Source organism: Ambystoma mexicanum, chromosome 1p (assembly GCF_040938575.1).
Source record: "Ambystoma mexicanum isolate Mex_15411 chromosome 1p, UKY_AmexF1_1, whole genome shotgun sequence".
Taxonomy (NCBI): domain Eukaryota; kingdom Metazoa; phylum Chordata; class Amphibia; order Caudata; family Ambystomatidae; genus Ambystoma; species Ambystoma mexicanum.
The window spans coordinates 662,790,110-662,814,992 of NC_090921.1; the positions used below are offsets into that span (position 1 = coordinate 662,790,110).

General features: G+C 46.5%; 1 protein-coding gene across 1 annotated transcript in view; it reads left to right on the top strand.

Moving 5' to 3' along the window:
• The window catches only part of ECM1 (extracellular matrix protein 1), a 98,898-nt gene that overhangs the window by 36,005 nt on the left and 38,010 nt on the right, over positions 1-24,883 (top strand). Inside the window, exons 2-5 of the mRNA XM_069649731.1 lie at positions 11,525-11,692; positions 13,185-13,522; positions 14,549-15,046; positions 18,111-18,331. Coding sequence (XP_069505832.1) covers positions 11,525-11,692; positions 13,185-13,522; positions 14,549-15,046; positions 18,111-18,331 — 1,225 coding nt within the window. The remainder of the gene's footprint in view (positions 1-11,524; positions 11,693-13,184; positions 13,523-14,548; positions 15,047-18,110; positions 18,332-24,883) is intronic.

A 24,883-nucleotide genomic window follows, 5' to 3' on the forward strand; every position in this document is an offset into this window, starting at 1 on the left:
ATAACCTTATCTGCCATCTAAAGGAGTTAATCTCCTCTTTTATGATCTGCGCCTCAAAGTGTGCTACATACAAGTTCTCCACACTTGTCATTGCTAGGGCCTATGGTGTAGCTGTGCTGAGGAGCCGTAAGCTTTGATGTAACCAGGACTAAACTGTATGGTGTGCCTCCCCTCTGGAACAGCTAGTGTGTCAGGGCTGGTAATGTAATGTAAGTGGTGCTGAACAGCACCTGTATGCCACTATTGGTGACGTTGCTGTGCTTGCATCTGTAAGGAAAAAGGGGAATGGGGTTCATCAGTGGGAGAGGCAGGTGTGTTGAGTAGTGCAGGTCAGAGGTACCCTGCTCCTGTGTTTCAATCTGCTTTCTATGGATTTGGCGGAAACACCTGGAAGTATGTTATCCACGGGGAAGAGAACAAGATCTGATTGAGTACAGAGCTTTTGGTCTGATTAGTTGCTAATGTGAGCAAGTGTGTTGGGGCTAAAGAGGTGAGCTTAGCCATGGTTCGGTTAGCGTTGATGAGATAATGGCTAGGCATGTGACGGCTGTCTGCTGGGTGTGGAGTGGTGTGTGTGTGTGTAGTGTAGGTGATAGGAAATCTTAGAGGGCAGTCAGTTAGTTGGGGCAAGGTGGGAATAGGCCTTACAAGGCAAAACAAGCTGCAACCCTGCATTCTTACCGTGGACCATATGCAGACAGGTCCCATTTCTATAGCTCTCAAGGTCACCCCGCTCTCTCTGCCTCTGTCTCAAATAGATACGTTGTACCAATTAAGGATCAAAATAAGTATCTGCGAGTTGGCAGATGAGGGAAAGGGATGATGTGGGAACTCTGACATTACTCGTACAAACTCAGACCTGCTAACGGTTATGGGAGGCAAGACGTTAAGGATCAGTGGAAGGGGAGGCTGAAACTTGAGGACTGCAGTCGCCCATTTCACCTCCCTTAGTATGGTGATTAACCGGCTGAACAATGCCTCAAACTGCACTCTAACATGTCCGTGTGCTACGCTTAGTGGTCTTCTGGGACGATTGCCCGTCGAGGCAGGGCAAGCCATTTGTCAGGCGCAGGGCCAGCCCTAGTATTTGCAGGGCCCTGGGTAGTAAAAGATGTGTGGGCCCCCCTAATTTGCATAACCAGCGACATCAGTGATATCACAGAATTAGTCTTTAGTACGCAAAGTTATCATGGGAAGTTAAACTAGAAACATGTTGCCATGCGTAAGGTAGTAGGCGAATACACTGTGGCGTCCAGTATATGTATTGACAATAATAACATTTACTTATGTGGCAATATCAGGAGTGAGGCATTATTTTGAAGTAGCAGACAGTGTGAGCTGAATACCTTGTGCAGACGTCTAATTTTGGCAGATTAGGCATAGTGTGATAACACTTGGGGGAGCACTCACTTCAGTTAAGTGATGAAGCACGGATTTGAGAGCCGCCTGCAATTCAGGAACTTGAACACATCTCTTCCCAGATGTAATTGGTAGAAATACTGTTTGCAAAAGGTCTTTTGAAACTTTGATTTAAAAACAGCATCTGTGCAACGTATTGCAAAAATATGGTGATTGTGTTTTGCTAACTGAAACGAACTGCTGTTTTTACAGAAGTTTCACGCTTGCTTTTATTTTTATTGTGTGTATATTTGGGCAATACTAGCACCTAAATGCCAACGGGCTTAGTATGCTTTACAAATGTAAAAATAATATTGGCCAAATTAGTCATGTGATTTTATTTTCGAAGCTATAAAGATTATTTTGACTGTAAAAGTAAATGATGGCAATTAAAAACTACGTTTAACAAGTGCCGCTCACTACAAAATGAGAAGGGAGCCTCATTAATGTACCTCCTGAGTCTTTACTGGAAGGGGTGAGCAGGCCAAAACTGAATGCCTGTGAATGTCTGTGTAGAATAGCAGGAGATCCTATAGCAGAAAAAAGGTTGGGAGACTTGCTGTGATGTTATACGTTTAGACCTTCCTATAAATCATATGTCTTCTTTTCTATTGCTGTGGCAACATGTGCTGTAAAATTTGGTGTTTTGACATGGTGATGAGTATGGTTCCCTCAGTTGTAATTCAGCAAAAGGCAAAAAAGTATTTTCAAGACGTATAACAACTTGTAATGTGTAAGGTTACCTGTTTGTGTTTCTGTGTTTGACAATTGCAGGGTTCATATGTGTGATGAAAATATCACATTCTACCAAAAATAGACGTTTTTTGGGGGCGTTAATATGAACATCTGAAAAGAATGTAGCTAATTTAAAATGTTTTTTTGTGATAAGTTGTAATTGACCTGAGGAGAGCGTAGATTTAGGCAGCTAACTGCTGTTTTGTGTGTGCTTTTAGAATGTGTATTTCTTAACACAGAAACGTTACAAACATCTCCTGCAAAACAATGGTCTCTTAAATGGGCGGTCACTTGTAAATTGCCCCCACTTTAAATGCTCTGCTTGAAGAAAGAAAGTGATAAGTAGTCATTAAGGGGCCTGCAGCGCCTGACGGGCGTCTGGGAGTGTGTGTTGATCTCTAGAGAGCCACAGGAGGTTGGCAGGCTTAGTAAATGGACACCGCACAGCCCCCCTTAAAACAATATTCTTGGTATAGTTGAGGCAGGGACTGGTGTCTGCGTGCCATCCGCTGGGAGCTTTTGACAGCAGGGCCCTGGGCCACCACACAGACTGCCCATGCCTCGCATCGGCTCTGGTCAGGCATTCGTAAGGCATTGATTGGTGTAGGGGCCAGAATCCCTTCCCATTTTGCACTTAGTTCGACCTTGCTGTCTCCCACTAGCCCCAAACTCTTCTAGCACAGTCCACAATGGAATCCCCCCCTCCACTGCCACCAGAAGACACAACTCACAACGTGGCCTATGCCTTCGGTGCAACTGTGCAGTCGACTCTTCACAATGGTAGCATCTGGTACCGCACAACAGACGATTTAGTACCATTTTGCAATGACATGGCCCAGAGTCTGGCCAGGTTTTGAGTCTCCAGAGCTCACTAGGCAGAAAGTGGCAACGAAGCACATCACAAAGACTAGAGTATTTGCTAATGTTTTTCTGACTACTGGCCAATCCTGTTTCTGCTGTTCTGTTAAACTGTGTTCTGACTAGTTGTTATCATCCTCTGTTTAGAAGGATTTGCTCTGAGCTCTCTGCTCAGATTATTTGAAGTCTGGAGGGCCCCTAGGGAGAAACCAGACACACAAAAGAGCACTGTGTGTGGGTTGAAGCACAATAGTGCGTCACACTTCTTCAGGGTGGCCTCGAGGTGTAGGAGCAGTGTGTGCCAGAGCAAGGTAAGTGGCGAGGATGGGGTGGGAATGTTGTGGGAGGGAGTGTGGGCCGGGGACTCCGCACGGCAGTCACATAGGTGTGTAGGAGGTGATCCTGTGAAAATGTTGAGGGAGTGGGCTGCAAAAGCCATTCACAAACTTGCCGGGTGCGACCTACAATTGGAGGCCTTCCGCAACATCGCTCTTTGATGATGAACTTGCAGACACAGGTTCGCACAACCCCACAACACCCTAACAATGACCCTAGCAGCACTTTTTGGCTACTTTTCAGCTGTATTGTTGACTACTTTTTGATTGCCAACTTTTTCACTGCAGAGGTATATTCACCACGACCTTTTCACTGACTACATTTTTACTGGGTACCCGCCTTCACTGCTGCTCCTAGTACATGTTTAGCTATGCAAGAGGAGGTATACGCTGTGGCGTGCTTTGCTCGATTTGTTGCGTGGGGAGAGTATACACTGCCCAGTATACAAAGCCCCAGGGCCTGCCCAGGTGTTTGTTTTGTTAATAGCTGGCTTTAGGCCGTGAGTCACACAGTCTTGGGGTTGTGTAGATCTCGTCCATGGAAAGCGTATGAAGATGCGGAAGGGCTGAACCCAGTGTGTGCTCAACGACGGAAATGTAAACACAATATGGGGAGGAGAATGGAACTGCCCACCCAGTGCTCCTGCCACTGTAATGGAGTCTTTAAATGTATGGCGCACTGCGCATGTGCACAGTATTGGAGTCTTAGGAAGCCTTTGGCACGCCACTCTGCAGTCTTCTGCTGCATGCCCCGCTGCTCTGCACTGAAGTGTCTGGCTGAATGGCCCCGCACCCCAGTTTTCTTGTTTATGACAAACTGAGTGGTCCACTGTGCTGTAGTTTTCAGTGGGGTGGCTCAGTGAACCATACGCCACTTCCGTCTTTGAATGCACGGTTCAGTGCACCGCAAAATGCAGCACTGTATTTTGCTATATAACCAACAGCAAATTGCACTGCAGTTTTTGACGATATCACTCTGCACAGTGCATGTTGTATTGCAGTCCCCGGGGTTATGGATTGGTGTGCTGTACTTTGCAATGCACTCTGTGACTGTATGGCCCAGTGATCTGCACTGCTGCTGTTGGCTGTATAGCTCTGCACACTGCAGGTTTCCTCTCTGTGGCCCTGCACACCACCAACCAGCTGGGAGATTGACAGAAGAGCAGCATCGTTACCGGTGACTGTAGATCCAGTCACGCCATGAAAGAGACTCCTGCTAGGGCCACGTCATCTGTTATCATGGAACAGTTACAAAAGAATAGGAACCCCATGTCTACAATTGTAGAAAGCGATTGTACACCCGCAGACCTCTTGGCGCTTGCACTGAGGGCAGTGATGGGCAGGGAGCCAAAAGAGGCCCTGGAAATAATTTTTAATAGGGCCCCATATAACATATTTTCAGCAAGCTCAACCCTTTTCAAATGAGAACATGTGGAAATAAAATAGGTTACCATAGAAAAGAGGACCAAGGTGTGGAGGACTACCGGGAAATCTCCAGAGTTCCCTATAGGCCAGTTCACCAATGACTGGGAAAGAAAAAGCACAGAGCAAGGAGTTCAGCGGAGAAGAACCCGGTTTTGGAGGCGTACCTGAAGGCCAAACTATCCGAGAGGGCTTTGAGTGTAGTAGCACTAAACAAAAATGTTATTTCGGCACATGGCCATACAAGTAGAAACATGGAAACAGTAATAAACAAAGACAAGTTACAGAGTTAAAAAATATAAATTGTTCACACACTTTATCCAGCAGAAAATGGGCGGAAATTCAACCTAAAAACCTCAACAATCCTAAAGGTCGATCTCAACTGACAGATCTGTGTTAGGTTCATTACAAAATGTTACTGCTGAAAATAAGATAAAACAATCAATTTAAAAGCATTCATTAAATGGGAAGACGATTAGACAGCACATGTCCTTCTTAGGCGCCAGGCTCTTTTTAAAACAAAGTATTGGACCTGGAACTCTGCTTTCTTCTGGTTGCATAGGACAAACTTTAGTGCCAAAAGTAGGAACATTAATATTATAATTGCTCTTTCATAACGTGCTTAATAATGAAGACCAGTTTCTAAGCATGAGCCCAGGCCTCGAGCCTGTGTTGCTACGTGTTGTCTTGCTTCCAAGACAAACGCGTTGCCCCTGAGCTATCCTTCAGGCCTGAAACATGGAAACAGTAATAAAAGTGCAGGGGGTAATGAGTTGTAGAATTGAGAAGCCATAACAGAGAGAGCAGAGCACTTTACCTTTTCCTACAGAATAAAGGCCCCTAGAATAAGAAGGGAGAGCCGGAGCTCAAGTGGAGTGCACAGGGTGGGGAGCAAAGGCGCAACCTGCATAGATGAAAAGGGGCCTTTGCCATGAAAGGCTCCACCTGCAATACAGAGAGTGCCCTTCTGCACCGGCAGCCTGTGAAGAGGGCATGATCCCATCTTTGAGCACTAGTAGCAGTGGGCCAGCAGTGTATTGAATCACCTAGAGGTGTTCGATTAAATAGACTGGACTACCTAGGAAAGGAGACTTGACCTATCCACGTGCAGAGGATATGGTGGCCGTGGCAACAGACATTTCATTAGTAGACGAGAGATAAGGCAATATCTTCCATTAAAATCATACATGGAAAGCACCGGGAGCTGGGCACAGCACCATTGGCATCAGGCTTTAAACCAGCGGCAATCAAACTTTTTTATGTTGAGCACCCCCTTGAGTAAAATGATTGTTGATGCGCCCCACCAAATGCCACTACTGCATATGCTTTCTATTAAAATCAGTCCCTGTATTCCCTTTTAATGGAGCCTTGCACCCCCTGGATATTCTTTGGGCACCACAATTTGAAGACCACTTCTTTAAACTGAGATTGGACCAGGGAATGGCATGGGCTGATGCCAGGTGGCTGAAATTAGAGCCCCAAAGATCTTGGGTACCCCCAAACAAGAGAATCTCAGACCCAGGTCAATAATTGCACATCTGTTTGCTAATGGCAGTCAGGCAGGCCTGAAGGTTGTCTGCCGGAGATACCCGGGTCCCATCCATATGCAGCAGCACCTGAGTGTCATCTGACCAGGAATAACATTGAATATCACACAAGTGGATTAGAGCTGCCAGAGAGAGTGCAGGCAATGGGGCACCCTGCATGCAAGGGTACATGGTTCAGAGGAGAAAGAAGATAGGGCGACCGATTGCACATGGTAAGATAAGAACGGCCAAAATCAACAGATATCGGAAATGATCACATCCACCACCTGTGGTCAAAATAGCAGCAACTTATGGTCAATGATATCCAAAGCAGTGGCTAGGCCGCATAGAATCAAACCGTGCCATCCGGGGCCACTGGCAGATCATCCAGGACTCAGATGAGGACAGATGTATTTCCTGTGATTGGTCCGGTTTGTCAATTCTAGTGCTCTGAAGCATGTTTCTGGCATGTAGTGCTCCATCCTCTTTTCTTTGTATTTGAGTGTAAAGGTGTAAGGTTATCGGCTCTATTTCATCAGCACTGATGTTATGGGAAGAAGAGTGAGGGTGGTCAATTCGTTAGAGGAGCACAGGCTGCAGGGGAGGGGCTCTACTTTCCTATCTACAGTGATCTTACGTAACTTAGGTTACTATACTTCAGATGCGTCTTTTTATTGTGAACTAAATGATCACCAAAGGTGGTGAGGTCACCCTCTCCACCAACCCTATGTAAGGAAGGCATGGTATCAATAGTAAGACAGACACAAGTGACCACAGTTCAAAGGTGTTTATTGAACTTAAAAAGGGTTTGAAAAAGCCCTATCTAATCCTAAAACTACAGATGGCAGCAAGCTACGACCATGAAATAATAATGCATTCCTAGTGGTGTCTTGTGACAATAAAAGGGCCTATACTAATAAACCTATTGCCAACCCTAACCTCTAAATACAAGTAGTGTGGGAAACAATGTTATGAAAAGGAAATAAGTGTTCACAAAATGATATGTCAGGCTGTTCAGGCTGTTGGCCTCCCTTCCCCATGTTTTCAGCACAGGACAAGATGGTACACTCGAGCTTAAGCACATTCTCTGACTTCTCTAGCACGAGGGTGCAGTTCAAACATTAGCATCAGGGCCTTCCGTGCCCATGTCTCTTTGCCTTTCAAAGTCTATCATTCCAGAGGGCCTGATGTGTAAAGACAACAGCGGGGGGGGGTCTGTACTTCCGCTCTCTATATGGTAGAGGAGAGGCACAGAGGACCCCAGCCAAGATTCTCTATTTGGTAGCTATGGTCGAGCAATCAAGGGCTAGCTTCTCAGGAGGTGATGCAGGCTGGTTCTTAAGTACAGTGTAGTCCCCAAGCACCCACAAAGGAATGTCCGCACACTGTATCGGTTAAAACACAGTATTTATATAATTAATATTCAGGGTTATAGACAATATCACGATAACGCACTGTGTGCTCGATAAATCAACAATGGTAAATATATACAGTTCTAAAGTGGTACCACAACGATTGTTAGATCTCTTTAAAGTGCATCAACTATACGGTCAAAATGTCACACAGATCAATAAAGATGAAACCAGCAGTAGAGAGAGGAAGGAAAGCAAGATGGTTGAACACTTGGCAGAATACTGGCCACTACCGTTAAACAGAGCTCTGTGTGGAGATCCCCCCCACCTGGGCAACCTGTAGAATAAAGATACATGCCCAGTCCATATATTGTTCACACTAGACTTCCCAATAGTTCTGCAACCCCAAAGTACCTGGCGTTGTAGCGTTCCTTGTCGGGGAATCGACGGCCCTTCTTGAGTGCCCTCCCTTTAAGGCAGGAGTCATGGGTTGTCGAACGTCCGACGGAGAACAGGTTGAGCTACGAGGGGGAAGTGGCCGTTTCGTTCCTAGCAGTGCTCATTGATGGGGAAGCGTAAATGTCCTGCAAGGAAGAAGCGTGCAGGGCACCTCGATGTTGATAGTTCTGGACCGCAAAGCGTTTGAAGAACTGTGTCCCAGGAAGGGCGTCGAGTCGTCGGCGTCTCTGTGGTCTTTGGGTGGCGGGAAACCCACCAGCGGATGCTCCTCGGCGCGTCGACGGTCAGGCCTTCTTCAGCAGGATACAGCGGCGACGATGCGGCCAAGGGCGTCCTTGGTTTTGAATGTTCTTAGGCAAATGGGAAACCAGCGGCTCCAGTCGGCGACGGCGGTCATCGACAGTGGTGGACAAAAGTCCGGGCGCTTCACCTTGTGATTCCACAGCAGTCCCTGTATCGGGTCGGCAGCCTGTCGAAGGTCTGTCTACCAGGGAGCTTTGTCAAGGATCTGCTGGTGCACGACGGTCCCTCTTAGCTCGGGAAGAGGGCGCCTTAACAGGTCCTCTCTGGGTCAGTCCTTGGAGGCACCACAGCTTTCAGATTGTGAAGGAGAGCAACAGCAATTTTTCTCGTCCAGCAGGGCTTCAAGGTTAAGCTTCACTCCAGTTACTCGTCATAGTGGATTTCAGCTTCTGAACACGATTCCTTGCAGTGAGAGGTCCCCAGATATACTGTTGATCTCCCATTCATTCCGCTGGGTCATACTCAAGCCTCCAATCACGATGAAGGGCATTCAGGCAGGCAGGCAGGCAGGCAGGCAGGCAGGCAGGCAGCCAATCAGGCACTCGGTGCATTCAGGCCATTCACGTCTCTCCAGACACTCACAACAAGTTATGTGTATTGGGACAAGTACCGAGCCATTCAACACTCCACACTGCATTCATACCGGTTTCAGGCAGGGTTGTCTCAGTCATTGTGTCAACCACTAGATACTAGACACCCACAACATAGAATGCGTATTGGTCACACACTCCATTCACCCTGGTCCCACCCACAGGCGTACCCACAACATACGGTCGTTGGGAAGGCTCCAGCCAGTCTGGTCAGAACTTACCCACACTACCATATATGGAACTTCCACCCAACAGCCAGTCAAGGGGAAGGCACAGAGTCAGGGCTTCCCGGGACTTCAGGAAGATCAAGGTAACAGGCGATGGAAGGCAAGAGGCCATGGGGGACATTTTGTCTCCATCAGGAATCTACCGATTCCAATGACAGGGCCTGGGCATCCCAAAATGGTGGACGCTCAGGGCACCAGTCAGTTCAGCACGTAGCTCCCACCAGCCCATACCCTGATCTGTGGGTCACACACAGGGGGCCAAAAACATACACTAGGGGCACAGGGTTGCACCCCTACCCATGGGTGCCATAAGGGTATCCCATGGGTCTGTTCACTAAACCAAGAGAAAGAGCTGCACCGCCAGGAGTCCCACATGAACTCCTGCACGGAAAACACGACAGAACACGCGATAAAAAGCAGTACAGGACAAGGATACGGAGGCCCTGTCCCTCCGATGCATTTCCAGCATCACACTGATGCAACAAACAAACAAGTTCTTTTTCCCTTTTAGATTTTCACAAGTGTCCAAATTCTCAGGCGATTCACTATTCACCCTGGATCCCCCTCAGCTGGCCTCAGATCCTTTTAACACAATGTTCTTGACTTACATCCCCTCTGGGCTCAGATCCTCTTCACACAATGTTCGCAGAATAGGATATTCTTTCTCGGGTAACTCACGGTTCACCCCGGACCCTCCTCAGCCGGGCTTAGATCCCTTTTAAAACAATTAGTCTCCCTCCGCCGGGCTCGGACCAATTTCAATTTCAAATGTAACTTTCAACACAAACATGCTTTAACCAAAAGCTTTTAGCTGATCTCCCTCCGCCGGGCTCGGACCAACTTCATATACTTTTTCATCAATTGTCAAAGACTTTGGAACATGCACAGGGTTTCGCTTGACCCGTTGCAGGACCACCTTGATTTCACAATTCTTTATCACTTTACCAATTGTCACCTTTCAGCTGGATACCTAACAGAGACTTTCAAATGAGCCCCCACGTGTTTTAACGGACCACTCTATCTATGGTATGGTATCTTGGCTTCAAAGTTCAATCACTCCTCTGCTGTTTAATTCACGCCGCTTTGTTGTACGAGCCAAATACAGCACCACAACGGCAAACAATTCTCCTCGCCTTGACTATCGAGGCAGGAGAGCCCTGGGTACCTCTGACATACAATGCAGGATTCTTCAGCCTTGATTCCTGGTCTTGCATTTCCTATTCTCGAAGGTTCATGAAAGTAACAGTCTTTCATTGAAAAGGTCAAGGGCACTCTCCTCCTTGCAATATTCTGTTGGTCTTGCCATCTTTCACCTTGTATTAAACTGTCATTTTTATACTGAACTGCTGCTTCCTTGTGTCCTTTGCCTCGCTCAGAGTGTGCTTTTGTGCTCCGCCTTTTATCTGTGTGGGTAAGTGTGATGGAAGCCAGGTGTGTGTAATGATCAGTAATTGCCTGACACTACCTGACCATTGTATTGGGACATGTCAGGTATACGGCTCGGGTGTTAGTTCATTTTCTTTCACAGTGAGCTGTCATTGAGAAAGTGTTTGTGTTGGAAAAGGGGGGCGGTTGAGTTCCTAAGTATCCAACCTGGTAGTATGGGGTAAAGGTGTTACAGGGAAGGGGATACTGTGTCTCGCCATCCGGTGTCCCACTTCCACTCCTGAAAACCCTTCACCCAGGTGGGTGAACAGGTCCACCCCCAGGAACTGGATCCAAAAGCGATGGCCATGTCCTGGACACCAGGATCACAGATCCCTAGGGACTAGCGGGTGAGACACCGTCAGGTTTCTCACACCTATGACCAACAGGCACCAGGCTGTCCTGGAGGTGTTGTTGCATGCTCAATGTCATAGCTCCTATGCTTTGGAACACGCTACCACCATCTATCCAAGTTGAGCCTTCATACATAACCTTCAGAAAGAAACCTAAAACCGTACTGTTTAACAAATATGTATAAGGCTCGGCCTACCATCCCATGATTGTATTTCCCACTGTAACACGTACTAGCGCTGTGATAATTTTGGGTCTGGCCGCTATCAACAAATGAAATGAATACATAAATAAAATAAAGATGTTCCTGTTTTTAAAATATGTCTCTGGTATAGTGTGCTGTTTAATTTGCTCTGGGTACACAACTTTGGGAGGCATCTGGTCAGAACCAGACCAGGGCCCACCCAAAAAAAAACAAGTGTGACTTCTCCTTGTGCTTTTCATATGGCCACTTATTTATCATTTGCATTATTTACAACGTCTTTTCCAGTTGTGGTGTTTCATTCTTATGTCATAACCCCTTTTTGTTTTCATTTTTACCAGTTGTTATGCCCCCTGCCATGGATGGATTTGAGCGTATGTCTGTGCCCCGTCCCAAAATTGTGCAGCAGCATGGGTTTGTACCCCAGCAAGAGGTTGTGCACCAGCAGGATTTTGTACCCCAGCAGGAGTCTGTGCCGGAACTTCCGCTACATATCCTTCAGGAAGAAGGTAAACATCATTCATGCTGGGATAGGGACAGTCTTGCAGATTGGCCGGATCTCTGTTGGAATCTGGTTAAATTAGAATTTGGGATTCCTGTTACTCCTGTGAGGACTACCCCTGCAGAAGGGGGCTGTGGAACGTATCTTTTTTCAGGTTTACAGGGTGGGGGTCCAGAAGACTAGTTTTCCTATAATTTCTTAGGTAAATTGTTAGGGTTTAGAGCAGATGTTACCTTCAGAGTAAAGGTGTATCAGTAGGGCTAACAATAAATGTCACTAGCAATCGTAAGGATACACGGTAAGGATTAAGAGCAAATTTGACCAGTTTTCCTCTGAGTAGAAGGTTAGGAATGGACTTTAATAGTTCTCCTGAGTGTTAGAGTTGAGCACATTTTACTATTTATTTTGGGAGTAAAGGGTACGGATTAAGAACAAATCCCTTAAGTTATCTTCAATGTTATATATTATTGTTAAAACCATTTTGTGTGTAATATTTAGGGTAAAGATTATGATAAAGAACACGTTACCAGCTATTTCCATCGTTAAGGGTTATGGTAACACAGGTTAATATCAAATATAGTATTTGTAGCAAAAATTAAGAATGTCTTTATGGTGAAGTGTAAAGACTATTATTAAGAACATGTGTTAGTAATTATCCTCATTGGAAAGAGTCCGGATTAAAAGTAGAAATAAACATTTCTATCAGTCTTTACGAAAAAATGTAGGGCTGGTATTAAAAGCAAATGTTGGTTGTAATCTTCAGTATAAATAACTAGTAATACGATGAGGAACAGTCTCTTATAATATTTTTCATGTTACATGGTTCTCGTTACATGGAAATATAGGTAACTTCAGGGTAAAGAATTAGGATTAGGAACAAATATGATTAACGCTACAGCCGCCTCTTTGTAAAATCTTCAATGTTTTTTCCTACCTCTGTACAAACGTTGTTATACCCCCGGGTCTGGGCGGTGCATACCTGCAATACATCAATACAAATAAATAAACAATGAGCAGGCAGTGAAGGCATTTACATAGAGTGATTTATGCACTTTTCTATTACGAGTACATTTTATGGGCTAGAGTCAGGATAACGCGTTGGGTTTAAGACTAAGAACCCATTTTACTACCTGTCTTTAGGATATATAGTTAGGGTTAAACATTAACATTATTTTTTATCTTAAGGTTAAAGAGGGAACCAATAACAAACATCACTATTATTCTGGAGACTAAAGGGTAGAAGTAAGGATAAAAGTTAGTAGTTATTTTTAAGGTAAAGGGTTAGAGGTCAGAATGAGAACAAAAAGATACATTTTAGGTTTTTATTCAAATGTAGATGTAACTGTGGTTATAGTTGAATGTCTGAATCCGACCAGGCTACCGCTGAATGGCATACGTTACCCCTTGTTTTTAATAAGATATTCCTTATATTTATATTCAGCTGTCTGCTCTTATGAATTGTAACACAAAACTAACACCTGTTTCTTTTTCTTTTCTAGCCGAGCTTCCCCCAGTGCGTATGCTGGGAGAGCCTGTGTTTTCCCCCAGAGGCCGAAAGCCCATTCTAAACTGTGCAGATCAGGCCACCTGCCCCAAACCTCACCAGGCTCCCCCAGGGAGGTTGAACTTGCCAGACTTTCCCCCAGGTCAGCCCAGCAAGGCCAACATTGGGAACATCTGCATGAAGGAAAGAGAACGACCTAACTACGGCCCCCACAACCTGCCACAGACAGGCTTCGCCCACCTCAGCCGCCAGGGCAATGCGATCACCAGCATTGAGGCGGGCTTTAGCCAGTGCTGCAGCCAGCAAGGCCGGCTCAACTGTGCCCAGGAAGTGGTAAGTTTGTATCAGCTATGTGTGTGCATGTGCAGAAAGTGGTAGATTTCTATGTCCCCTAAGTTTATCTGTATGCAGGCAGTGGTGGCGACTTGGTGAATTTGTGATGCCAGTTCTGAGGGGTCGTCAGTTGTGCACAGGTTGTGTTTGGCAGCTGTGTGCAGAAAACAGTGAGGCTTTACATTTCCCCAGTCTTATCTGGGCGCAAGAAGTGACGAGTGCTCATCAGCTGTGCTCAAAAAGTGCTGAGTATGCAACAGCATATCAGCTGCTTATTTCTGTGGTAGGTTAAAGGGATACCCCTATCCCGCTGGCTTCACCTCTCCAGAGGCACTAAATAGGATCTTGAGGGCCGAATAGCATCTGTGAGTAAAATTTAAACTTCTCAGGCACACCGCCTCTAAATGGCTGGGCGTGCTGGCAATCTTTTTTTATTTCCTGATCCCACGCTGGAGCAAGGAGTTAATCAGCACCCTATTCTAATAAATACCGCTGTCCCCCACGCTGTAGTGGGTATGTAATCACCTCAATAGGGTGCCGATGCGAAAGCATCAGCGCCCTATTGTCATTAAATGCGCCTTGCTCCCACGCTGGAAAGCCAGGTGCCAGCACAAGAGCAGGGCAAAATAATTTCAATAGGGCACCTGCCGTGCCTTCTCCCACCACGCCCAGCTTGGGGGAGACCGTGAAAGACTCCACCGAGTTGGCATGGTGCGGGGCTAATGGTGACCTGGGTGGTCGCTCATGCAGCCCTGCCCTAAGACCACCTCTGATAGCTGGTAAGCCTGAGGCAGAGTCAATTAGATGTCAGACGAGCCTGACATGTGACTGACCACCTCAGGCCTAACGCTCTTTCAGAGGTTCACCTGACATGTGACTGACACTATCTCGTCCCTACCAACTTTTCAGAGACACCCACCATGTGGTAAATCTCACAATGTATTCTATAGCGCCAGCACTGAGGGGTACTTGTTTCACTGGTTTTTAACCATGTTCTTGATTATCTACCTCTTTTGTCTCAATTAGTGGAGGAATGGCCTGGATCAGTTCTGTGAGGAGGAGTTCTCTGTCAAGACCAGACATCACCACTGCTGTAAGCGGAGCGGCTCGGAGAGGCAATCCTGCTTCGCCAAAGAGGCACCTAATGCCGGCTATGAGGCGCTGGTGGTCAAGCCAGTCCAGGTGCAAGAAGTGGGCAGCGCCCAAGTGCCAGTACTGGGCAGTGCCCGGGCTCGCAACCTCTGCTCCTCAGACCAGGCCCCCAACTCCGAGTGCCGCAAAACAGGTTCAGACACCAGCCTAAGAAGGAAGCTGCCCAAGGTCTCCTTCCCCCCAGGAGAGCCCAGTGACAAATGCATCCAGAACATCTGCCGGCTCAGGAAGTTCCGACCACTATATAGCCCCCAGGAGATTCCCCAGACTGGACACGGCTGGCTGCAACGCCAAGCCAAGGCCATCAACCGCATAGAGAACGAGTACAAGAAATGCTGCAAAAGTGAGAACGCCACCTGTGCCCATGATGCGGTAAGTGTCCAAGGAGCGCTGCACCTTTCATTATCTGCCCATTGCCTTGTAATTGCCAAGGATCATGGCCACTTACATTATCCCACCATGATACGGTAAGTGCCCAAGGAGCACTGTCACTTACATTATCTTACCATGATACAGTAAGTGCACAAGGAGTGCTGCCACTTACATTATCTGCTCATGATGAAGAAAGTGTCTGAGGAGCACTACCACTTCTTTATCTGCCCATGAAGTGTCCAAGTGTCCCCGGAGCACTGCCTCTTACATTATCTTTCCATGATGAAAGAAGTGCCCAAGAGCGCTGCCATTTACATTATCTGCTCATGATGCGGAAAGTGTTTGAGGAGTGCTGCCACATCTTTATCTGCCCATGAAGTGTCCCAGTGTCCCTGGAGCTCTGCCACTTATATTATCTGCCCATTATGCGGGATGTGCCCAAGGAGTGCTGCCACTTACATTGTTTAACCATGATGCCATAAGTGCCCAATTAGCGCTTCCATTTCCATTATGTGCTCATGGCTTGGCTGACCTCTTTCCTCTCCGATCTACCCTCCCAGGTCCAACTTGGGCCTATCTCTCCTCTATCTCTATCTCTACCTGTGGTGTTCCCCAGGGGTCTAACCTCTCTCCCTGGCCGTTCAACCAATACCTGGTACTTCTTGCCCACCGCATTGCCGCTCTCTACCCCAACTTTCAGTGCTATGCGGATGACACTCAACTCGTTGTCAGGCTCCCTTCCGCGACCTCTTCTCCTTCGCTCATCTCTGACTGTCTGCTATCTAGGAGTGGTGTGCCACCAATGACCTCTGCCTTAATGCCAGCAAGACTGAGATTCTCCTCATCGGCACACATGCTCCCTCCTTTCCTGTCGCTCTCTGGCCGGCCTCTCTTGGCCCTCTTCCTGCTCCCACCTGTGAGGCTAAAAACCTTGAGGTCATCTTCGACTTCACACTCTCCTTCTCTCCTTACATCTCCGACGTCTCTAAGAAGTCACACTACCAGCTGCACCTCCTCAGCGGTATACTGTCTTTCCTCTTTCCCCCAGAAGCTCACTGTCTCCAGAGCAATGGTTCTCTCTAGGCTGGACTACTGCAACAGCCTCTTTCTAAATCTGCCTGCTTCTACTCTCCACCCTCTGCAACTCATCCAGAACAGGACTGCGAGACTTGTCCTTGGCCTCAAGCCCAGGGATCGTATCCCTCCAGGACTGAAATATTTGCACTGGCTCCCAGTGGCTGTGGGGATTACGTTTAACACTCTCTGCATTGTCCACAAGGCCTTCTGGGGCCCAGGGCCTCAATACCTTCAACTCTCTCTTTCTGAATATCTTCCTTCGTGAGTTCTTCGCTCATCCTCTTCCAACTCCCTCAGGGTCAGTCGCTTCTCAAAGCAACGAGTTGGTGGTAGATCTCTATCTTCGGCTGGGGCCTCCCTCTGGAACAGCCTCCCTGAAACTTGAGGAGAACCATCTTCTGCTTTCTCTCCTCATCTCCCCTGCTGAACTCTGGATTGAAACTGCACTGGTCACCTGGCTACCCTCTGATCTCGGGCCCAGGTTCCCTCCCCCATTAGTTGCACACCTGCACCTCCTTCCGGGGAACACCTGCACTTGAGGGCTGTTTCTTTATTCCTACAGTCCCCTACCAGCTCTTGACACTTGATGCCTGCACTTACCCTGCACTTTCCACAAGCTGGCCGCACTTTTACCTATTGTTCTTATTATTTTATTTATTTACTGTTGATCCTATGTATTGCACTGCTCCTTTTCCCTTTCCCCCCTCCCCTGCACTTGCGCGATCTCAATCTCACTGGGCCTAGTAAGATCATTGTCTTTGTCTTCCCTCTGTTCCCCTCCCTTGCCGCGTTGCGCCTTGAAACACGTGTATAGGCACGTTATAAATGCCATATCATATCATATCACGATGTGGAAAGTGTCCAAGGAGTGGTGCCACTTACATATCCTGTCCATGATAGTGCAAGTGTCCTAGGAGCGCTTCCACTTGCATTATCGAGAGTTGCAAAAGTACCAGTCAACATTGCCCCAGGCTGTAAGGATCCAACGTTTGCTGTGCCAGTCAACCTTCCCACTTCGGGCACGGCGTGAATGGCTCAGCAGAGAGGGCTTAAAAAAATGCTGTACCAATAACAGTCACCTTGGCTGCAAATAAACAAAGCACGCTCTGCCAGCCGCTATTCCTATTGGTTGTTTGGCACTAATGCTTGCCTACTGTGTGCATGGGATCAAAACAGGCTATACGAACTGACATCCCCATTGGTAACACGTTATTAATGCCTGCTCTGCAATACAATATTGTCAATATATGCCAAGTGTAAATTCCTGATGCATCAGTATGCCTCATTACAGTTTTAGTGGTATCCCGCTGCTAAATTCGGTGGCATACCACCAAACGGTATTACCGTTACCGGCACTTGGTCTGGCGTAATTACCACCAAATTACAAGTGCTGGAAAGGGCAGTAATCCCCATTCCATGGAGTCCTGTAGGAGAGGACTCCATGGAGGGATTTGCTGGTATTACCAGCACTGGTAATACTGGTGCTGGTAACACAGGCAGCTTTTGATGGTGGGGTGCCAGAATTACCTCCAGCTTTGAGCTGGAGTTAATTCCAGCCACCCCACCACCAAACCTGTAGTTAGCCGGTGCGGTAACGTGCTGGCAAACGGAAATACCGGCACATTAACACCTCACCAGCCAACTCATAATGATCTAGTGGACACCATGCATGCAAATCTGTTTATGCACTTATTTTGATTGGTTGCTATCACATTCTACTCATACTGCCTGTGTATGAACGGATGCAAGGCCACTTAGGGCTAATTGCTCAAAGATTGGAAACTGGTCATTAGGAGTTAAGGCTTTGCACAGCGAAGGCGCCAGCTCTGGTGGTTGATAATTACCCAATAGAAACCAAGCTGTATTGGGGATGCACTTGGCCGAGAGTTCTGCGGGGCAGACTCGGTGGAGAGGGAATATGTAAGGGCTTATTACTTTCGTTCGGCCATGATCACACCTCATGTCTTCTGTGTTCTCTCCTCTCCAGTGGGAAGAAGTGCTGTCGGATTTCTGTGAACAGGAGCTGACAGTGAGGACAAGGCACTATGACTGCTGTCTAGAGGATGAGCGTGCGGACCGGTTCTCCTGTTTTGCCAGCAAAGCACCTTTCCCCAACTATGACAAGGAGCTTGATAATGTCGACCTGGGCAATGTCAACGCCTCAACCGTGGGACTGCTCTGCGGAAATGCCAAGCTCTTGACAAAGCAGTGAGTGTTTGAGCCTTGTTTCTGAGAACAGGTTGGGCACGCATGTTTAGGGACATTGCTTGTCTAGACAGGGAAAGAGAAGAAGTGTCTAGGAATGGGAAGAAACGTGAAATTTACTAGGGACAGGAGAAGAAGGAAGCTTGTTAAGGAACTGAAGAGAAACAACATCATATAGGGACATGGACATGGGAATGGAAGGGAAGAACGGGCGTAGGAACATGGAGACAAGGAATCTTAAGAATTGAAGGGAAGCGAGATTATATAGCGACATGACCAGAAGGGAGCAGGCTGAGGAACTGGAAATGAAGAGCGGTCCTAGGAACATAAAGACAAGGAAGCTTGTTTAAGAACTTAAGGGAAGCGAGCTTATATAGGGTCATGGTCCAGGGAGCTGGTCAAGGGACAGGAAGGGAGGAGCTGGCCTAGGAACGTGAAGACAAGGAAGCTTGTGTAAGAACTGAAGGTTATATAGCGACATGGTCAGAAGGGAGCTGGCCAAGGAACGGGAAGAGAACAGATTCACTAGGAACATTAAGAAGAGGGAGTGTGTTTAAGAAAAGAGTAAGAAGGGTGCTTGCTTACGAACAGGAAAAGAAAGTGCTTTATCTAAGTACCAGATAAGACAAGGCGCCATCTGAGAATTACATAAAATATATGTATATGTTTTAAAAAACCACAGCTTAGGGGAAAAGGGAACTTGACTAGGGTTAAAATGAGAAGGGAACATTCGCAAAAATGGGAATAGAAGGGAAGGTTTCATAAGAACAAGGAGAAATGGAAGCTTGTTAAAAAAGCACAACAAAGAGGTTTTGCCTAGAACTGAGAGTAGAATGCAGCTTGCCTTCGAACAGGGTTTTGAAGGAAGGTTGTCTAGGAATGGGAAGAGTGGGGAGCTAGGAACAGGTAGATATTGGAGCTCGTCTTGGCAGAGGAACAACTGGGAACTTGTCCAGGGATTGATTCATGTAGAAGATTTTCTAGGAGCATTAAGGGAAAGGTGCACCTCTAGAATAGAAACAATCCGGCATAGGAAGGCGATGGAGGGGACCTTGCCTGAGAATGGGAAGAGATGGGAGCATGTTTGGGTGACAGGTAGAGAATGGATTACGGCTCGGAACTATGGGGAAGGATGTTTATTTATATACGGGAGAAGACAACAGTGCTGGTCTAGGAGTGGAAAGAGCTGTGCTGCAGCTGTTGGTGGAACCTGATGATCCATGCGAACGTCACTTCCGTTTCCACTTGTGCAATTCAATGTCAAACAAACTGATGAAATGGGTTAGACTCAGAATGGTTCTTTAACCGTTAAACTCGTTATGCTACCATATTACGGTACAAGATACAGGGATCCTGTTGTCCTAGTTTGAAATCATATCTCAAAAAAAGTCATCCTAGCATTTTCATACAGGTTCAAATAAGTAACATTAGTTTCTGATTGGGTGGTAATAATGGCTGAATATAATCTGGAAACCTAAAAGCTTCAGGTGGCCATGAACATCTTGACTGATATCACCCTTTGGGGACTGCAGGAGCGTACTATGTTGGTGTTTCATTTTGGATAGTGTGAGAAGAGTTTGCCAACCAGCGTGCTAAGCAAGGGAACATGGGCTATTGTGCCCTCAGATTTCAGGTATCCCTTTCTCTGAACCTAATGGTCTTGTGGTCTTGCTTCCAGTTACCCTTAACTGTAGCTTATGGAAATTGACCGGAGTTTATTGACTGCCCCTTGCCCCTCAGCTGCCATCTCACAGATAATTGTTGTGTTGCACATGGGATACAATGTATTAGAGAGAGAGAGAGAGCGAGAGAGAGAGAGAGAGAGAGAGAGAGATTGACCTACTGCTCCGCTCCTCTGATTGTCTCCCTCCAAAAATCTCCTACCACCTTATACTATACACACAACCCCCACACAGATGGCCACCGCAGGACTATCTGTGAGCACATCAAGACTAATCGAGCCACGGCTAAGATCTCATCTTCAGCCCTGTCCCAATCTCCCACATCAGCATCTTACTAGACCCAAAGCACTGTAGTCTATTAGATTTAAGGCTGTTCTCTGTGTATAACTCCCTACCAAGTTTTCTCTGCCAAACTCATAGAAAGCAGATGGCCACTCAGGGACCATTTACTTTGGACCTGCACTCATCAACACCACAAGTTTCTCATCTGCCTTTCTCAATGTCCCACTAATGAACCCCATCTCCCTTTTTTTTTTACACAGCCAAAAAGCGAGGCCACCAATAGTGGCACTTACATTACATTACTACTAACAAATGATTACATTAAAATGTTTGGGTGTTTTTGGTCCTTTGTCATTCTGGACCTGTACCTATCTCCTAAATCGGTGAAGCTACACTGGCCTATCCTGTCTCTGCTAGGGTGGGGAGTTCCTAGACTTTTCAGAGTGGGGATGTCAGATGTTTTCGAATGTTAACTGCAATGTAGTCCTTTGAGATGGCAGACTTTTAGCTCTGGCATCCAATGGCACAGCCATGAGGTGGCATTCCGTTGTACTGGTATAATATGGTAGCTTTTTCTAATCCTTGTGTTCAGAAATAATTGGGGGAAATTGGTTTGTGTTCCTTGCTGCATTTCCTTTTCTGGCTAAATGTTTACTTTGATAGGCCATATGCTTATTTATGGTGCTCCTCTGCTATTTGCATAGAGTCTTGGTTCTCCTCTGCAATTTGCATGTCTCGTTGCTGTGGGATATGCAAGACAGGCGAGTACGGCCAGAGGGATATTGCAAAATATCTTTGGCGTTGTGTTGGTGCGAACAGGTCTGAGCAACCTGAATTTTGTGTATGGGTATTTCTTTTAGGTGATTTGTGCCATGGGCACTTGAGGGATCTGTATTCGGTGGGAAGCCTTGCACGCTGTTCTCAAACGTATAGGGTCCTGTTGGGTTGGACTTTGTTGTGCAGGTTGGTGTTAGAGACAGAGTTCTGCTGGTTTTTAGTGTGTGTGTGTTGGAAGGGGGTATTAAGTTACCATGTGTGGTCGGCTGAGTCGATTTGCATAATATGTGGAAAGGAGGGTTAAGCATGAGGGGAGCAGACAGCCGAAACCCTGGTGGTCATTTTAAGTTTTCTATCCAGTTTCGTCATGCAGACATCCATGTAGGGTACCACCATAGAGCAAAGTCACTATTGGTAACTCCCAGGAAAATATGACACTGGGAAAATACCTCGGGTGGATCCCCAGGAGGAACACACAGGAGCGAATCCCCCCTGCAGAGCACCTGAGAGCAGATCAGATGGGAGGCACCGGGATCAAGTCACTTTGGGAAGCATTGGGAGCACGTTGCTGTGTTGGAGCACCTAGGATTCAGTCTGAGAAGTGGTGCACCCTGGAGGGAAAACTAGAAGGGGTGGAGGTAACCCAGGAGCCAAATTGCAGTGAGAGCACCTTGGAGAATATTTCAGTGGGGACATTTACAGTGGAAGCAAATGACAGTGGAGAAATACCTGACCACATTCTTTCTCTGACCCCTCCACGGGCACCCCAGCATCTTGCTCTCTCTTCTCTTGGCCTCGCCAACTACTTCCTTACTCTCTTCTTTCCCAATCCCCCATCTACTTTCCCATCATCTCCCTTCTGCCGTTCCTTTCTCCTCCTTCTCTCGCCTCTCTGACTCTGACACTGTCTCGTTCTTGACTCACACTCACCCCACTGCTTCCCCAATTACCCTATTCCGTCTCCTCTCATCCTGTAAGTATATCCCCGACTCATTTCTTAGCTTATTGTCCTCTTTAATCTTTCTCTCTCTACCTTGTCTTTTCCCACTCCTTTCAAACATGCTGTCATTCTTCTGATTCCCAAAAAACATTCTCTTGACCCATCCCTTTTGGTAACTTTCATCTTATCTCTCTTCTTCCCTTCCTTACCGAAATACTTTAGTGTATTGTGAACACTCAAGTGCCCTCTTATCTTGACTTGCACTCTCTTCTACCGCCCTTTCAATAGGGAGTTTGCCAGTCTGATTCTATGTAAAATGCCACTTTGCAGTTTTCTAACTCCTTGCTCTCTGCTCAGCACACCAAACTCTCTTCTGTGTCAGTGCACCTCAACAATCTGTGGCCTTTGACACTATTGATCACTCCATGTTTGTCTCTACTCTGTCTTCTTCTGGCTTCTCAGGTTCTGTCCTCCATTAGTTTCACTCTTATCTCTCCAACATAAGTTATTCTGTCTCTTGGTCTGCTCATATCTCCCCCTTACCACTTCAATGTGGTGTCCACCAGGGTCCTGTCCTTGGTCCCCTTCTTTTCTCCCTTTATACTGTTCCTTTCTCTGCACTCATCACTTCATTTCACCTTTCGCATCACTTGTACGCAGTGGAATCGCGGACCTTTTTCTTTTTCTACTCTTTTTCTGATGCTCTTTACAGCACTCTCTCTCTCTCTCTAATTGCCTTTCTGCTATTCAATGTTGGATACACTGTCATTCTCTTCACCTTAATCCCTCCAAATTTGAACCCTTTTATTCCTTTCTTCCATCCTTCCACCACCACTGCCCTGCCGACCCATCTCTGCCCCACTCCTCCCATCTCTTCGCCACTGCCGCGAGGACCGTAGAAGTTGTCTTGGATTTTTCTCTCACAACGTTTTCCCCTCAAATTGCTACCATAGCTCGTACCTGCCATTTCCATCTCTTCAATATTCGTAAGGCCTGTCCATTTCTTCCTTTCACGGTACTAAACTTCTCATTTTCTGTCTGATATTCTCCCGTTTTGAGTATTGCTCTGTTCTCTTGGCCAGCCTACCCACATCTCATCTCACCCCTCTTTGCTCCACATTAATTGTGCGGTTTGTCATCTCTTATCTCTTCTTCCCCATACAACCATTAGACCATCACTTATTGCTATTTCTCTCCTACCTCTTTCACTCTCGTCTTCTTTTCCACGTTCTTTGCATTGTCTTTTTTCTTTTACCGATAGAGATTTCTATTTTTAGTTGTAAATAGTTTATCCGCTTGTACGAGTTCCAAGCATTTCCAGCGATTGTTGTGACAAAAGCAATCTTTGAATACCAATTTCAGAGCCCCATCTTGTTCATTAGTTCAGTTGTTTTTATATGGCTCCTCTACAGTTTATTTGAGCTTTGAAACTATCAATGCACACAAACTAGACTTTGCATCGCCTTTACTTGCATTCATGGTCTTGCTCCTATCCACCTCACCTCCTTAATCTCCCTCCATGACCTCCCCTTGGTCCTCTTCTCCCAGTCTTGTTTCTGATCCTTTGCCCATCTTGATCGAAAACATTAGCACTCACTTCCATTTTCCATTTGGTCATCTACTTCTTTGCATGTTTTACGTACTTGTCTCAAAACTTACTTTCTCTCTCTTCTCTCCAGTTCTTAAATGTCTCCTATTTTTGCGTTCTTTGGTCGGGTTATTCACGTTTGCGGTGCCTCAAGCTGCTGTCTGGGGATGATGCGTGGCTTGAAGTTTTAGTCCAAGGATGATTCTTTGATGGGTAGACCTTCCCTAAGATCTCTCATTAAAGTTTGGAAATACTGAGTTTCACACTTTTGAGCCGTCCTTGAGTTCATTTTATTGGGTATTACCCAATGTTATCAATTTTAATTGATCGAATGGTACATCTGGCTGAATTCAACCAGTATCATTCGATCGATTGAAATCGACTAAATTGGTAAATCACTACCGAACATGGGGAGCGAGGGTTGCGGGGGGTGTCCCCTGCTCCCCATCCATGTTCGGTAGTGATTGTCTTTGGTGTAGCGGGGGAGCCCGCTTCCGGAGGATTGGAGGCGGAGGACAGGGAAAAACAAAAAAGAACACAGGTGGACCATGCAGCGTCGGATCCGAAACGCGCAGTAGGGATGGATCTAATGCCGCAAGGTCAGAATGAAAGCGGACACCTAAAAGGTAAGTGTCAGGGAGGGTGGAGATGTATTGAGGGGGTGGGTGGGCATGGTTTTGTTGATAATGGCCGCAGCAAAATTGGTTTAGCGGCGAAACTGTCTACTGTCAATTCCGCCGCAAACAATTATGCCAAGGTTAATTTACACAGGTACTTTTGTTGGAGTTAATCCAAGTGTGTAGGTCTGTGGGTTGCATTTACTCCGTGCAGCTCTTGCCTGGAGTTGGTTTGATCAGGGTGATGAGATGTTGCATAGACATAGTTTAGTGAGTAACCAAGTCTCCAGTATTTTATGAAAGACTAGGTGTTTCTGAATTGTGAAAATTTCTCCTCAAAGTGAGATCGATAGTTTGAATATTTTATGTTGGACAACGCAGAGCACTGTGCCTCTTTCTGCCGTGACATGGAATTGTTAGGAGTATACCACTGGTGGATATTAGTGACCTCACTGGATGGCATGCAGTGAGTTTCCCTTGGATGGATCCTGAAGGTTGTGGTGAGTGATTCAAAGCACTTGGAAGTGTATACTTTTGACCAGTAGCCAGCGGAAGGTTGGGCCTCATTAAGAGTTTGGCGGTGTGGGAAAAAAAGTGGAGGAAATTCTGTTACCTCCATTTTCCCCGCACCGCCAAATTACAAGTTGTGGCAGAATCACCACTGGTGGA